The following is a 15,549-nucleotide window of genomic DNA, read 5'->3' as shown; positions in this document are numbered from 1 at the left end:
GTTTCAGCCGCGTCCACTCCGTGTCCTCCACGTGTCCAAGCCGTGTCCACTCCTTGTCAAATAAAAAATAATTTCTGGGCAGTTCACAGAAGTGTCAAACATGTGTCCGAGCTTCGGACATGCGTGTCCGTGTCCGAAAAGTGTCCAACATTGATACAGAACCTCTAAGCGCCCGTTCTTCAGAGCTAAGAAAGCTTTCACATGATAGAGAGCAACAAATTTGACAGCAAGCCTAGTCAACTTTTTGTCCCATGGTTAATTAATCAGTTTGATTAAAGCCTATAGCGCGTTTCTTGACAAAGCAATTATCATAAACAACTTTTTGTAGTGCACAATGGTGATTAATGGGAACGAAATGAATTACTCAACCATCAAAGCACTCAACATGAGATCAATCTCTTTACCTATATTTTCCACTAAGCAGAGTGTAATTAATTAATTGATTTAAGAACCGCCCCCACCCCCCTCCCCCATATTTTCCACTAAGCAGAGTGTAATTAATTAATTGATTTAAGAAATTTCTTTCTCCCCCCCCCTCCCCCTCCCCCAAAAAAAATAGAGGAGAGGGTTTTCAATTTTTAATTCAACTTTATATAATAGTAAGGTTAAAATTGTCATTTCATAACCTGATTAACGGGTCAGACATGAATATTGAGGGTAATGTGATCACTATTCATATTGCAGGGATTTTTTTGAAATAAATTGAGGGATTGTCATCAAAATTTGAAAGTAGTGAAGTTTTTTTTAAATTAATCCTAATTTTTATGTTGAAGATGACGAAAAAACGTGTTTGATGTGCGCGTGTGTGTAAAATGCTTAAAAGATTTAGGAGAGGAGAATGTTGAAGATTAAGGAGTGAAGCATATTCTTCATTGTCATGGTGTCAAGAACTTGACCGAGCTTTTATCACATACTTAAACTATAATAATTTAGACGTCCTATCAAAATCTTAGGAAAGGTGATATTCCAACATGATGAAGAAAGGGAGGAGGCTTCATATGAGCCATCCCAAGTTTTTATTTCAAATATTCTACACTCTATAATTCAATAGAATCTATTCCAACTTCTTATCTTAAATATTCTTCTACCTTTCATTCAACTTTTTTCAATTTCTGGAGTAATTTAGAGGAATCCTCCAGTTCAAGGCATAACCATGATCCAAACAGATAATCATATATATTGAATAGTATGATGTATAACATTACATATAGAGATGGCACTCATACATACATGACGAAAAAAAAAAAAATTGGTAAACAAATCAACATTCAATACATTATGTATGTATTTATTTATAGTTAATACACAATGTACATATATTTTGCTATTCTTAGCATCAATACTGAACTGAAGTGGTCTACTAGAATTTTCATATTATTAATGTAATTAATACAAACAATTAACATCCACTACCACCATTAGTTCCACTACCTTGATGGACATGAAAAATAAATAAATAATAAGGATTGAAAACCGCGTAGCTACCTTGATCCACATGGAAACAAAATAAATATTAAGGAGTGACAACCGCGTAGCCTCCTTGTTAATTCGATTCTAATTCTCCATAGCATTATTATTGGGATTAAGCATCTTCTTATCCATGCATGCTTGTCTTTTTAACTCCATATTTTCTTCTATTATTGTTTATCATATCTTGACTGCACATGCTTCTTGTCATACTTGCAATAACAACTAGTCCACAACTCCTATTTAAGCCTACCCTCTTCTTCTATTTGTTCTCAGTAAATCAAATTATACCATCTTCAGTTCATCTCAGTAGTACTGTGCATCTATCTAGCTCTAGCTAGCTTATTAGTTGTATACATTACTGAAGAAAAACTTTGTTTAAACCGCGTTTTGCTTCTAATCAATAGTCTACTTAATACTTAAGAGGCCAAAAAGAGCATATATATATATATATTTCTTTACTGGGAGAATGAATGGCAAAAAGGTTAGTTTTGAAATCAACATTCCTTCCAATATTAGCAAAGCTAAAGTAGTGCCGGAAAAAGGGAAAAAGTCCGGCAAGGCCGGGGATTTCTCCTTCAAAGGTTGGATATGGAGTGTTTGGGAGTTCTGCAAAGAAGATAGGAACAGAGTAATTTTCTCACTGAAAGTGGGGCTTGCTGTTCTCCTCGTGTCTTTGCTCATACTACTAGAAGCACCCTATCAAATATTTGGCGTTAACATCATCTGGTCCATTCTCACAGTGGCCATTATGTTTGAATACACAGTTGGTATGTGTGTGTGTGTGTGTGTGTGTATATATATATATATATATTTAATTTAGAATCACACGCAATCCCAAAGCCTAGACCATGCATAGCAAACATTTATTTACATGCAAAAACAAGTGCATATATACATTTAGCTTATATTGGTGAATTATAGCAGCTTACGAGTTAGATACATAGTATTGTATATACTACTATATTAAGTTGGTGGAATATATGAACTAACTTATTTTCCTTATGGCATCATTTATTTATGGACATTCAATTTCTAAGGTGCAACGTTTAACCGAGGATTTAATCGAGCACTTGGAAGCTTGCTTGCCGGAATCTTAGCCATTGCTATTGCCCAGTTAGCCTTAAGCTCTGGTCGAGTTGCAGAACCTATTGTAATTGGTATCAGCATCTTCCTCACTGGTATGTAGTGGCTAATATATATTTTGCTAAATATTCTGTATAAATGTAATTTACAGGACAATAATTAATATCTTCATTTCAAGCTTATATTATTATTATCAGTGACTGGAAACTTAATAAATTCAAACCATTCAGTATCTTAAATAATGTAAACATTTATTTTCCTTAAGCATAGATATATATAAATCAGCAATTTTGGTTTAGTAAACATTTATCTTTGGCTTATTATTTGAATTATAGCTTATATATTTCATGTTGTGATCTTAATTAATTACAGGGGCTGTGACATCATTCATGAAGTTATGGCCATCCCTTGTGCCATACGAGTATGGATTCAGAGTCATACTTTTCACTTACTGTTTGATCATAGTTTCCGGCTATCGGATGGGGAATCCAATCAACACTGCCATCAATCGGCTTTACTCCATCGCCATTGGAGCAATTGTTGCAGTTTTAGTGAATGTGCTCATTTTTCCTATATGGGCTGGTGAACAATTACACAAAGAGCTAGTTAGCAGCTTTGATTCAGTGGCTGACTCACTTGAAGGTAAAAACCATCTCTTAATTCTTCCATACAACATTAATTACTAGTACACATATGTTTATCTGTATAGTAAACAAAATTAAACTCAACTATATTAATTGTTATGCTTGTTAAAAATTCTCATATATATACATATATATGTTTGGGCAATTAATTTCAGAATGTGTTGGGAAGTATTTAGAAGATGACGGTTCGGACCATCCTGAGTTCTTGAAGACTCTCATGGATGAGTTTCCAGATGAGCCTGCTTACAAAAGATGCCAATCCACATTGAACTCCTCAGCAAAACTTGAGTCCTTGGTACTTAATTACTATTATATATTGATCATGTTGTTATGTATATATATATATATATATATATTTAGTTTCTTCTTAAGTATTTGTAAATGAATGGTTTGGGTATATATATATATATAGTTGGTGCTGGCAATGATCTTGCTTGTTTCTGGTTTCATTTTCCTAGGCTAGTTCAGCTAAATGGGAGCCACCGCATGGCAGGTTTGGACACTTTTTCTATCCATGGTCAGAATATGTCAAAGTTGGTGCTGTTCTACGATATTGTGCATACGAGGTTATGGCACTTCATGGTGTTCTTCACTCCGAAATTCAGGTACCCTCTCCCTCTCCCTCTCTCTCTCTCTCTCTCTCTCTCATGGTGTTGCAATCTCTAGACTTGCTCAATTTGTACATTATAGTTGACAATAATACTATTGTCATATGTTTCTAGGCCCCCTACAATCTAAGAATCGCATTCCAGGCAGAGATCCGAGAGGCGACAAGCCAGGCTGCAGAACTGGTTAGATGGTTGGGCAAAGACGTGAGTAACATGAAGCGAAGCTTGAAAACTTCTCGGATGAATGGAGTTCACAACTCAACTGAGAGACTCCAGCGTACTATAGACTTGCATTCATATCTCCTCGCATCCAATATCAACCTTCAGGACGACTCATCCAAGCCGCTTCCTAAGCTCTCTCACACACTCTCATCCGCCCATTGTGACCTCTCCATCCAATTAGCAGGGCTTGACAACACCACCATTGATCAGAACTCAAATCCACCAACTCAGAACACAGCTTCTGGGACTCTCCCACCACCACCACCACCACCACCACAGACAGGGTCTTATCACAAGAGAATGAAAAAACAATCAAGAAGGCTCTATTCATGGCCATCCAGAGAAGTGGACGATTTTGAAGAAGGTGGCGGCTTTAGTGCTGCAGACTTTATTCCCAGGATGCGGACACTCGAGAGCACTGCAGCACTGTCACTCGCCACTTTTACTTCATTGCTTATTGAATTTGTTGCTCGGCTCGATCACTTGGTGGAAGCAGTTGATGAGCTCTCTAAGATGGCCAAGTTCAAGCATGAGGTTCTATAAGACGAGAAAACTGCAAGTACGAAGTTTGATATACTAGAAATGTACAAGAAAACACAATGAATTGGAAGATACTAAAAAGGGAAAAATGTGAAGAAAGTTGTTCTTTCTTAAAATTGCATTCGTGCATCAACCAGAAATAAATAATCAATTCTTGAAAAAGAAAGGGCATCAGATACTGCACATAGCTAAACAAAATCAATAATCAGATTCAAACAACCTAAGCAAGAAGCACTGCAACAGGGATCTAACTGTAGCAAAAGACTTATTGTAACTAGAATGGGTGAAGTGCATAAAACACCCTTATTGTTTACGGTGCATATCACATTCTTTGCGTGCAAAAAACACCCCTAAACTGTGACATTTGTGCAAATAGGTCCAACTTACCAATTTAAGATAAAATTAGACTAAAATGCCCTTACTAAGGCATTTTATAAAATATATAAAAAAATATTATTTTATGAAATGACCAAAAAGGGTATATTTTCTGAGACATCGTTTTTTTCCCATTTCACCCAACACTTGGTCTTCAGTCCGGCAATCACCATGATCACCGACAAGAAGCATTGAGTAACAACAACCAACCGAGAGTTTCATAACAGAGATCAACCAAGCTTAAAAGATGATGTCGACAAAGAAGTTGCACAGTTCAACTGTTCCAACGACGGCTTAAAGCAGCTACCTAAAACCAAACCAGAGAAAATTGTTTAGACATCTATGAAATCCGGCAAAAGCTCCGGTGAGACCCAACTCTTTAGCGATACAACCGCAAGCTCCAAGTCTTGCATGATTCTTCTATGACCATCTAGCTATCTCACAATCCTAAATTCTCTTACTTTTCTCTCTTAATTGGAACTCTGAGTTCACTTCATGGTTCAAGAAAACGGATGTTAGATTAAAAATTCTATTTTTCATTCATTTTCTCAGCAATCAAACATAGGCTTAGCCGCTTAGGGCTTCTATAACATATACCTTCCTCTTGAGAACTTGCAATCTGGAGACGAGTAAATTAAGGTGTTGAACGGAGTCATCTCGAGACAAATCGCCATAGGCGGAATCGCCGACGCCGGAGATTATAACTGACATCTCCTTGTCTATAGTGCGGTGGTTGGCGTGAATTGACTTCTTGTAGTGCTCAAAGGGGACTCTCAAGAGCTGGTGTTCGAGTTTTAGAAACTCTGCAAACTGAGTGAGCTTCAATGACGGAGTTGTGACAGCGACAAAGACAACCTCGGTGGCAGTGGCGTTGATAGAGTTGAAAACAACCTGAATTACCTTTTTTCTTGCTAACCAAACAGAGTAAATTGTTTAGTTCTTACATGATTGTATTTTTACCAAACAGAGTACTTTGCTTACCGAACCCAGTTTCTTAAGGGCACAGTTAGAGAGAGAAAAATACAGAAGATAAAAGATAAACCATATTCGGGGGCGTGGGGTAGAAGAGAGAGAAGTGGGTCTAGAACTTAAGGCATCATTTGCCTGTGGGCTGTTTTTTTTTTTTTTTTCAACTAAAACACTTTACAATCATCTTAATTACCTTTTTTTTTTTGTTTGACGCAACCGATTCCTAGATTCCTTACAAATCATTTTCTATTTTTTTAATTCACCTTACAAATTTGTTCAATCAATAATTCTCAAATTATTCAAGTGTTAAATTTTATATATAGGAAGCAATCTTTTGATTAGAGGCCAATCTCACTGGTAGTTAAAGTTATCATTAATCCCAATTCATTAATCCTAATATTGATTATTGAACTCCATTAGACTGTGAATACAAATACATAAATTCTATATATAAGGTAATGTGCATATAACACCCCTATAGTATCAGACTAGTAACATATATACCTAGTTATTTTACGTCACTAATTTATGTCAGATTTATGACAAATGGGTAATTTTGCATAATATCAAAAGATTAAAGATGTTTATTGTATACTTTTTTAAATAAGGGATAAAAGTGTTACATAGAGTATACTTTATGGTGTTTTCTGCGCTTACCCCTGACTAGAATACACCAGACTGAACTAATATCCACGTGGTATCACGAGGAAAAAAACACCAATAACCCAGACTCGAAAGGCTAACTCCATTGCCTATCTCTAACTGATTTCCCCCTGTTGTTACACAAGGGAGGTCGAAAGTTCCCACCATCTAAATAAATGAATGAGAACAGCTTCTCATCACCAAAACACTCGACAAACTATAAAAGAGGCAGAACCACAACAACACACCACCAAATAGACAAACACAACAATATAAAGTTTCACTTATCAATTCGATCTTCACAAAACACTAGTTCCAAGTTCAATCAGAGCCATATACGGATGATATAAACACTGGTTTGAAGTTCAATCAAAGGATGATATAAACATATATTAAGAGATTAGAACTATTACCTGGTTTGAAGAACAGACCAAAATCAGTGGCCTTTAATGGTGAATTTTCATCCCTGCTCAAGAGCAAGAAATTCTCAGGCTTCAAATCCCTATGCATTACTCCCATGGAATGGCAGTTATTTACAACAGTCACCATCTGGCGGCACAGATCAGCCGCGGCACGTTCGGAGTAGTGTTCGTTCTCGATGATCGAACAGCTCACCGCCGGCACAAAGTTCCATCAGCAAATTGACCGAGTGGCGATCCTCGTACACGCCTTTTAACTCGACGATGTTGCGGTGGCCGGTGAGATGGTGCATGATCTGGACCTCTCGCCGGACGTCCTCGATATTGATGAGCTTGCGAGTGGCGATCGACTTACAAGCAAATTCCTCTTTGGTGACTGTGAGTCACGAGGTAGGTCACGCCGAATTGGCCGCGGCCGAGCTCGCGGCCGAAAATGTAGGTGGAGCGGATGTCCTCCATTGGCCGGCAGGGGACTCGTCCGACGCCGGAGAGCGGGCGGGGGACGGCGGCAGCGGAGGATGTGGCTTTTTGATGTGGTGGTACCGGTGGTGATGGTTGGGAGGGGTGGATATTGAGGCCGTTGGATGGTGGATATGGTGAGGAGGCGGAACCACCAGCTCCGCCGGCGGCGTCGGGGCGGAGTCGGTTTTGGACGGAGGTGGGTAAGCCATTACAGTTACCCATGGTTTTTGGGTCTTCGGAAAGTCAAAATAAGAAAAGAACCAAATGGTGTGAAGATACCGCGTATATAACTATACCTGTTTGTCTGAAAAAGAGGTTGATTTTTAAATGACGGAAAAGCCCTTGAAGGAGGTGGATATACTACTCCGTGGTCGATTATACATAATTGAGGTATGATTTGTGCGTCCTAATAGGTTCTTATAATGATTAAGCGATCATTCCTTTTAAGATCTATTCATATTCAACGGTTTACATCGTTCTACTTCCATTGTAAATGTTTCAGGCTGCAGATGATTATTTATTGGATTTTCTCTTAGTTTTCTAGATTTTTCCTAACCTACGCGTCAAGTTTCTTAAGAAAATACAAAGAAAATATTTTCTTTGTTAAATTAAATTTTAATTTTTTTTTCTTTTTAAGTTGTCATTTTTCTTTTTTTTTTCCTTTTTTTTTTTTTTTGTCCTTTTTTTCCCTTCTACTTCTTTAAATATATATATATATATATATATATTTTAACATTGTGCACCTTCTAAACAAAAAAGGCTAATCTTATTGGCAAAACATAGAATTAAAATTAAAATTGATATAATTGGAGAAAAGTAATTTGAAAAATGGAATCAAAATTTTTTTCAATTTCACCAATTTCAAAACTCCTATTCCATATCTCCCAACACAATTTTACTTAAATTTAGGATAAATTTTTCATTTCATTTCATTTATTAAAAGAATTAGTTGGAAAAATTAGTGCATTTCACAATAACTTATTTTAAAAACCATTCATCCACTCCGCTGTTGAGGATACGTTTGTTATTTTAATTATTAAACATTAAAGTGGGGTCCAGGTGGACCATTTAGCTAAGATAATTTATTTTGCACAAAAATAATGTGAAAGTTGACAGACTTTTCACTCCCCTGTTCCATGTAATCAACACTAATAATGGTTTTTCTGTCGTTGAAATGCTTTATTCCATATAATCAACTCTAGCAATGGTATTTTCCTATTGACAAATAATACAGATTTGAACTTTTAACTTTTCACTTTAAAAAAATGCAAAAGTATCATTAAATTAAATCTCTTAATAGTCAATTTTATTTTATTTTCATGTTTTGAACATGATTCGAATTACAATATTTGATAGTAATAAAATCCAATCACAGACAAAGTCAGGAATTTGACTTAGGGGAAAAGTTAAAACATGATAAAATAATTTTTTTTTTTTGGAAAAAAATATATATAAAAAAACTTTGAAAGAAAATAATTATAATTTGATTGAAAAAAGAAAATGAAATTTTTTGTGGAGAGAATAGACCAAGAAGGGAAAGAAAGAAAAAGAAAAAAAAAGAATTAGAAGGATTTTTTAAAAAAAGAGCATAATTTAGGGGGTCATTTTGTATAATTTAATAAATTATATATGCATAAAATGTACAAGAATTTAATAGGGCGTCTTAAAAAAAATTCAAGTGGGGCATTTTGTAAAAATTAATGAACTAGAGGTATAAAAAGCAAAAAAAAAATAGTAATGGGCATTTTGTATAAATTACTAATACCATATGTTGCCTGCTTGGTTGTTGAGAAAGCATGAAAACCAATTGAAAATGGAAGAAAATTGGAATTCATGATGCACCATGCTGAAAAAACATTTTGTTAAAGCAACACATATAAGTAACACTTTGGACTATCTTTTGAACTTTTGCTAATTTCTGATTTCTTAACACTCTGGACATCTTATAAACTTTTGCTTATTTCTTTGCATATATATATAGTGTATTACACACACACACAAGATATTGCTACACACACGCGCGCGTAAGATGTGATTGCTAAAGAAGGAAAGAATATAAAGGCTAGGCACCAGTCCATGCAGAAGCCCTCAAAGAAAGCCCAAAGATAAAAAGAGTCAAACGCAATGGGCCCGCAGAAAAGAACCCAAAACACAAAGGTGAAAATATAGAATAACCAAGGGTATTATTTAGTGACTTTAGATCAAGCAGCTCCTCAAGGGGCTGTGTCCCATGTTCCAGTCCCCCACTTTTTAATTTTTTAAATAATAATAATAATAATAATAATAACAACCAAGGATTGTGAATCTTATGATAGTGATACTTTTTGATCTATCAAAGTAGAAGGTTAATTCGAACACCTTCTTAGTTCAAGTGGTAAGGTTGTTTTCGTTGTCCTTGGGAGTCCGACTTCGAATTTTCGTACTCCCACTAACCACTGAAAGAAAAATATTGTAAAAGTTGGATAGTTCAAATCTTTATACTTACAAAATGAGTGTGTTTATATATAAGGAAAGCCCTGTTATAGGGTACAACGTCACCTTCTATTATAAAAGACCCGCGACTTGAAGTTTCTAAAAAAACATGTGGATGGGAAAAGTCGTTTTCCTTGGTGCCATAATTTTCCTGGGAATTGCAGGAAATGATCAGGGGAAAGAACTTGGTAGAATATGTGCTATTCAGATGCACATAAGCACAACTAGGTGCAGAGATAACATATATAAAATACACACACACACACACACATATATATGATATGTCATTTACATAAGCGAATTCAGATTTTGTGATTGACAACTAATTATTTGAGATCCTAGATCACGTAGGGGAGAGTTTGATGACACTTGTATGTGTGGACATTCTTAAATTGTGTAAACACGTTTTGATTTAAAAGAAGAGTGTACAAAGTGCACAATATTTATACAAATTCGATCTTGACTTACGAGGCGTGCACATGCAGCACAATTTAAATTTTCTGCAGTTGTCTTAAACACGAACAGAAGCTTTTTGTCACCTAGACTAATCTCATGCATGTACCTCAACAATATATATAATATTTAGTCAGCTTTATACCTTGAATATATTCCAATACACAAATCTCATTTCCATACTCGTATGTATTTTTGCTTTCAGCATCCATAAACACCTATACTTAGAATTAATCTAAGGTATATGAATGAAAATTGAAAAAGCTAGTGATGTATACTTAATAAATTTTAGGGTTGATTTCAAAAAACTCTCACTATTTTCAAAGTTTGATTATAAATCTCTATCTGTTTCAAAAAATTCCAGCACTATAAAAGGTGATCACATTGTCCTCCAGTGTTCGATGTTAACCGGGCTCTGAAATGACCTTACTATTATTTATTACTAAATTAAATAACAGACCCATTTAAAACTATTATAAACACACTGCAAGAGGAGCCACGTATACAAAAGAAAGTTATTCTTTTCAAAACAAAATTGATGCAAAATAGTTTTACGGGAGAAGAGTATACAACTGTTTTTTGGTTGGTTAGACGTTGCTTACAAAGCTTTCATCATCTTATTGGTAAATGAATTAGTTTGATTAAAACCTATTGCGCGTTTTTTTTTGACAAAAAACAATTATCATAAACAACTTTTTGGAGCGCACAATGGTGATTAATGGGGAACTAATGAATTACTCAACCATCCAAGCACTCAACATGAGATCGATCTCTTTACCTATATTTTCCACTAAGCAGAGTGTAATTAATTACCCCCCTAATTACCCCTAAATAATAGTAAGATTAAATTTGTCATTTCACATGCCCGGTTAACGAGTTGGACATGGATATTGAGAGTAATGTGATCACTTTTAATAGTTTTCTGAAACAGATTAGGTGTTTATGATCAAATTTTAAAAATAGCCAGTTTTTTTTTTTTTTTATAAAAAAATTAACCCTAGTTTTTATGTTGAAGATGACGAAAAAACATGTGTGATGTAGGTGTGTGTAAACGCTTAGAAGATTTAGGAGAGGAGAATGTTGAAGATTAAGGAGTGAAGCGCATATTCTTCATTGTCATGATTTCAACAACTTGATTTAGCTTTTATCACATACTTAAACTAGTCGTATAATTTAGTCATATCATAGTCTTAGGAAACATAATATTCCAACATGAAAGTGAGGCGGCTTCATATGAGCCATCCCAAGTTTTTTATTTCAAATATTCTATACTCTATAATTCAATAGAAGCTATTCCAACTTCATTCTTATCTTAAATATTCTCCTATGCATGTCTTTTAACTCCATCATTTCTTCCATTATTGTTTATCATAATATCTTGACGACACATGATCTCGTCATAGTTGCAATAACAACTAGTCCACAACTCCTCCTATTTAAACCCACCTTCTTCTTCTATTTCTTCTCACTAAATCCAATTATACCATCTTCAGTTCATCTCAGTAGTAGTACTGTACATCTATCTAGCTCTAGCTAGCTTATTACTTGCATACGTTACTGAAGAAAAACTTTGTTTAAATCCCGTTTTACTTCTAATCAATAGTCTACTTAATACTTAAAGAGGCCAAAAAGAGCGCGCACACACACACACACACACACACACACACACATATATATATATATTTGTTTACTGGGAGAATGAATGGCAAGGGTAGTTTTGAAATCAACATTCCTTCCAATATTAGCAAAGCTGAAGTAGTGCCGGAAAGAGGGAACAAGTTCGGCAAGGCCGGGGTTTTCTCCTTCAAAGGTTGGATATGGAGTGTTTGGGAGTTCTGCAAAGAAGATAGGAACAGAGTAATTTTCTCACTGAAAGTGGGGCTTGCTGTTCTCCTTGTGTCTTTGCTCATACTACTTGAAGCACCCTATCAAATATTTGGCGTTAACATCATCTGGTCCATTCTCACTGTGGCCATTATGTTTGAATACACAGTTGGTATGTATATATATATATATATATATATTTAATTTAGAAACATCACACGCAATCCCAAAGCCTAGACCATGCATGGCAAACATTTATTTACATGCAAAAACAAGTGCATATATTCATTTAGCTTATATTGGTGAATTATAGCAGCTTACAATTAAGTTAGATACATACTATAGTATATACTACTAAATTAAGTTGGTGGAATCTATGAACTAACTTCTTTTTGTTATGGCATCATTTATGTATGGACATTCAATTTCTAAGGTGCAACGTTTAACCGAGGATTTAATCGAGCACTTGGAAGCTTGCTTGCCGGAATCTTAGCCATTGCTATTGCCCAGTTGGCCTTAATCTCTGGTCGAGTTGCAGAACCTATTGTAATTGGTATCAGCATCTTCCTCATTGGTATGTAGTGGCTAATTATATTTTGCTAAATATTCTGTAAAAATGTAATTTACAGGACAATAATTAATATCTTCATTTCAAGCTTATATTATTATTATCATGGATTAAGTGCAAAAAACCCCTCCTAAACTATTGCCTTTTTGCAAATAACCCCTTAAACTAAAAATCGCTCTCGTGAACTATTGATTTGTTGTAATTAAGGACAAATCTATCACAAAAGACTATATTACCCTTTCTCATTAAAATTTTCATTTCTTATTAAATTATTTTTATTATCTTTTCTCTTATGTAAATATTAATTATACTATTTAGCTTAATTTTATTTTTAGTATCAATTTATCATAAAAATAAAAATAAAAATAAAAAAACAAAAGAAAAAGATAAATAGATTAGTAACTACTATTTTCTAAATTGATTAACTTATTATTAAAACTTTATTATTTATAATAAAACGTATTATAACCAATTTAAACATTTTTATTATAAAAAAATATCATTTTTTTCATATAATATATTAATGAAAATTTAATAAAATACTTTTGAAAAAAATACCTTCTTTTCATGTAATATATTCATTAAAAATTAAAAAATTAATTAATTTTTAAATAAAATTTATACTAAAATTTTTTATTTAAATAATTAATTAAAAAAATTAAAGGTAAATTTTTGCAAATTTAACGGAAAATATCTCATCAAATTAGTATGAATTTTTTCATAATTTATTTAGATAAGAAAAATATATTAAATGTAATTCAATAAGAAGGGGCATTACGGTCATTTAATGAAATATAGTATAGTCTTTGGGGTATGTTGTAACAAAATGAGATAATTTAGGGGATTTTATGCGCAAAATATAATTCAATGGGATTATTTGCAAATTCAAACATAGTTCAAGAATTTTTTTTGCGCCTTATCCCTATTATCAATGACCAAAAACTTAATAAATTCAAAACATTCAGTATCTTTAAAAAACATTTATTTTCCTAACTTAAGCATAGATATAAATCAGCAATTTTGGTTTATTATTTGAATTATAACTTATATATTTCTTGTTGTGATCTTAATTAATTACAGGGGTTGTGACATCATTCATGAAGTTATGGCCATCCCTTGTGCCATACGAGTATGGATTCAGAGTCGTGCTTTTCACTTACTGTTTGATCATAGTTTCCGGCTATCGGATGGGGAATCCGATCAACACTGCCATCGATCGGCTTTACTCCATCGCCATTGGAGCAATTGTTGCAGTTTTAGTGAATGTGCTCATTTTTCCTACATGGGCTGGTGAACAATTACACACACAGCTAGTTAGCAGCTTTGATTCAGTGGCTGACTCACTTGAAGGTAAAAACCATCTCTTAATTCTTCCATACAACAGTAATGACTAGTATACATATGTTTATCTGTGTAGTAAACAAAATTAAACTCAACTATATTATTTGTTATGGTTGTTAAAAATTCTCATATATATATACAATTAATTTCAGAATGTGTTAGGAAGTATTTAGAAGATGACGGTTCGGATCATCCTGAGTTCTTGAAGACTCTCATGGATGAGTTTCCAGATGAGCCTGCTTACAAAAGATGCCAATCCACATTGAACTCCGCATCAAAACTTGAGTCCTTGGTACTTAATTACTGTTATATATTGATCATGTTGTTATGTATACATACATACATACATACATACATATGTATGTATATATATATATATAGATGGTGTTAACAATGAATGATCTTGCTTGTTTCTGGTTTCATTTTCCTAGGCTAGTTCAGCTAAATGGGAGCCACCGCATGGCAGGTTTGGACACTTTTTCTATCCATGGTCAGAATATGTCAAAGTTGGTACTGTTCTACGATATTGTGCATACGAGGTTATGGCACTTCATGGTGTTCTTCACTCCGAAATTCAGGTACCCTCCCTCTCTCTTATGGTGTTGCAATATCTAGACTTGCTCAATTTGTACATTATAGTTGACAATAATACTATTGGCATATGTTTCTAGGCCCCCTACAATCTAAGAATCGCATTCCAGGCAGAGATCCGAGAGGCGACGAGCCAGGCTGCAGAACTGGTTAGATGGTTGGGCAAAGATGTGAGTAACATGAAGCGAAGCTTCAAAACTTCTCGGGTGAACGGAGTTCACAACTCAACTGAGAGACTCCAGCGTGCTATAGATTTGCATTCATATCTCCTCGCATCCAATGTCAACCTTCAGGACGACTCATCCAAGCCGCTTCCTAAGCTCTCTCACACCCTCTCATCCACCCTTTGTGACCTCTCGACCCAATTGGCAGGGCTTGACAGCACCACCCTTGATCAGAACTTGAATCCACCACCAACTCAGAACACAGCTTCTGGGACTCTCCCACCACCACCACCACCACCACAGACAGAGTCTTATCACGAGAGAATGAAAAAACAATCAAGAAGGCTCTATTCATGGCCATCCAGAGAAGTGGATGATTTTGAAGAAGGTGGCAGCTTTAGTGCTGCAGGCTTTATTCCCAGGATGCGGACACTCGAGAGCACTGCAGCACTGTCACTCGCCACTTTTACTTCATTGCTTATTGAATTTGTTGCTCGGCTCGATCACTTGGTGGAAGCAGTTGATGAGCTCTCTAAGATGGCCAAGTTCAAGCATGAGGCTCTCTAAGATGAGAAAACTGCAAATACCTAGTTTGATATACTAGAAATGTACAAGAAAACTCAATGAATTGGAAGATGCTAAAAAGGGAAAAATGTGAAGACACTTGTTCTTTCTTAAAATTGCATTCGTGCATCAACCAGA

At 34.9% G+C, this 15,549-nt stretch overlaps 2 protein-coding genes across 2 annotated transcripts; both read left to right on the top strand.

The window, feature by feature from the left end:
* The first annotated feature begins 1,655 nt into the window (after nt 1-1,655).
* Nucleotides 1,656-4,675, top strand: LOC132308257 (aluminum-activated malate transporter 9-like). The gene is made up of 6 exons (XM_059806282.1): nt 1,656-2,237; nt 2,508-2,648; nt 2,926-3,195; nt 3,353-3,492; nt 3,656-3,802; nt 3,920-4,675. Exons 1-6 carry the CDS (start codon nt 1,937-1,939, stop codon nt 4,568-4,570), a joined length of 1,650 nt encoding a protein of 549 aa, XP_059662265.1. The 5' UTR covers nt 1,656-1,936; the 3' UTR covers nt 4,571-4,675.
* Nucleotides 4,676-11,749: 7,074 nt separating this feature from the next.
* LOC132308255 (aluminum-activated malate transporter 9-like) lies at nt 11,750-15,527 on the top strand. The gene is made up of 6 exons (XM_059806281.1): nt 11,750-12,355; nt 12,617-12,757; nt 13,832-14,101; nt 14,245-14,384; nt 14,524-14,670; nt 14,764-15,527. The coding sequence occupies exons 1-6, from the start codon at nt 12,058-12,060 to the stop codon at nt 15,412-15,414; spliced, it is 1,647 nt and encodes a 548-aa protein (XP_059662264.1). The 5' UTR covers nt 11,750-12,057; the 3' UTR covers nt 15,415-15,527.
* The last annotated feature ends 22 nt before the right edge of the window (nt 15,528-15,549 follow it).

Source organism: Cornus florida, unplaced genomic scaffold, assembly GCF_030987335.1.
Source record: "Cornus florida cultivar Cherokee Brave unplaced genomic scaffold, ASM3098733v1 CherokeeBrave_3.0.0_Hap2_Chr05, whole genome shotgun sequence".
Taxonomy (NCBI): Eukaryota; Viridiplantae; Streptophyta; class Magnoliopsida; order Cornales; family Cornaceae; genus Cornus; species Cornus florida.
Note: the sequence above shows the minus strand (reverse complement) of the source record. Positions and strands in the feature narration are given on the sequence as shown.

Excerpts from the sequence above, each read along its gene's own strand:
- LOC132308257 (XM_059806282.1), top strand. The coding sequence starts at position 1,937 with ATGAATGGCAAAAAGGTTAGTTTTGAAATCAACATTCCTTCCAATATT. Across the intron at positions 2,238-2,507 it reads TATGTTTGAATACACAGTTG|GTGCAACGTTTAACCGAGGA; the intron begins GTATGTGTGTGT and ends TCAATTTCTAAG. Across the intron at positions 3,493-3,655 it reads CAGCAAAACTTGAGTCCTTG|GCTAGTTCAGCTAAATGGGA; the intron begins GTACTTAATTAC and ends TCATTTTCCTAG.
- LOC132308255 (XM_059806281.1), top strand. The coding sequence starts at position 12,058 with ATGAATGGCAAGGGTAGTTTTGAAATCAACATTCCTTCCAATATTAGC. Across the intron at positions 12,758-13,831 it reads TATCAGCATCTTCCTCATTG|GGGTTGTGACATCATTCATG; the intron begins GTATGTAGTGGC and ends AATTAATTACAG. Across the intron at positions 14,385-14,523 it reads CATCAAAACTTGAGTCCTTG|GCTAGTTCAGCTAAATGGGA; the intron begins GTACTTAATTAC and ends TCATTTTCCTAG.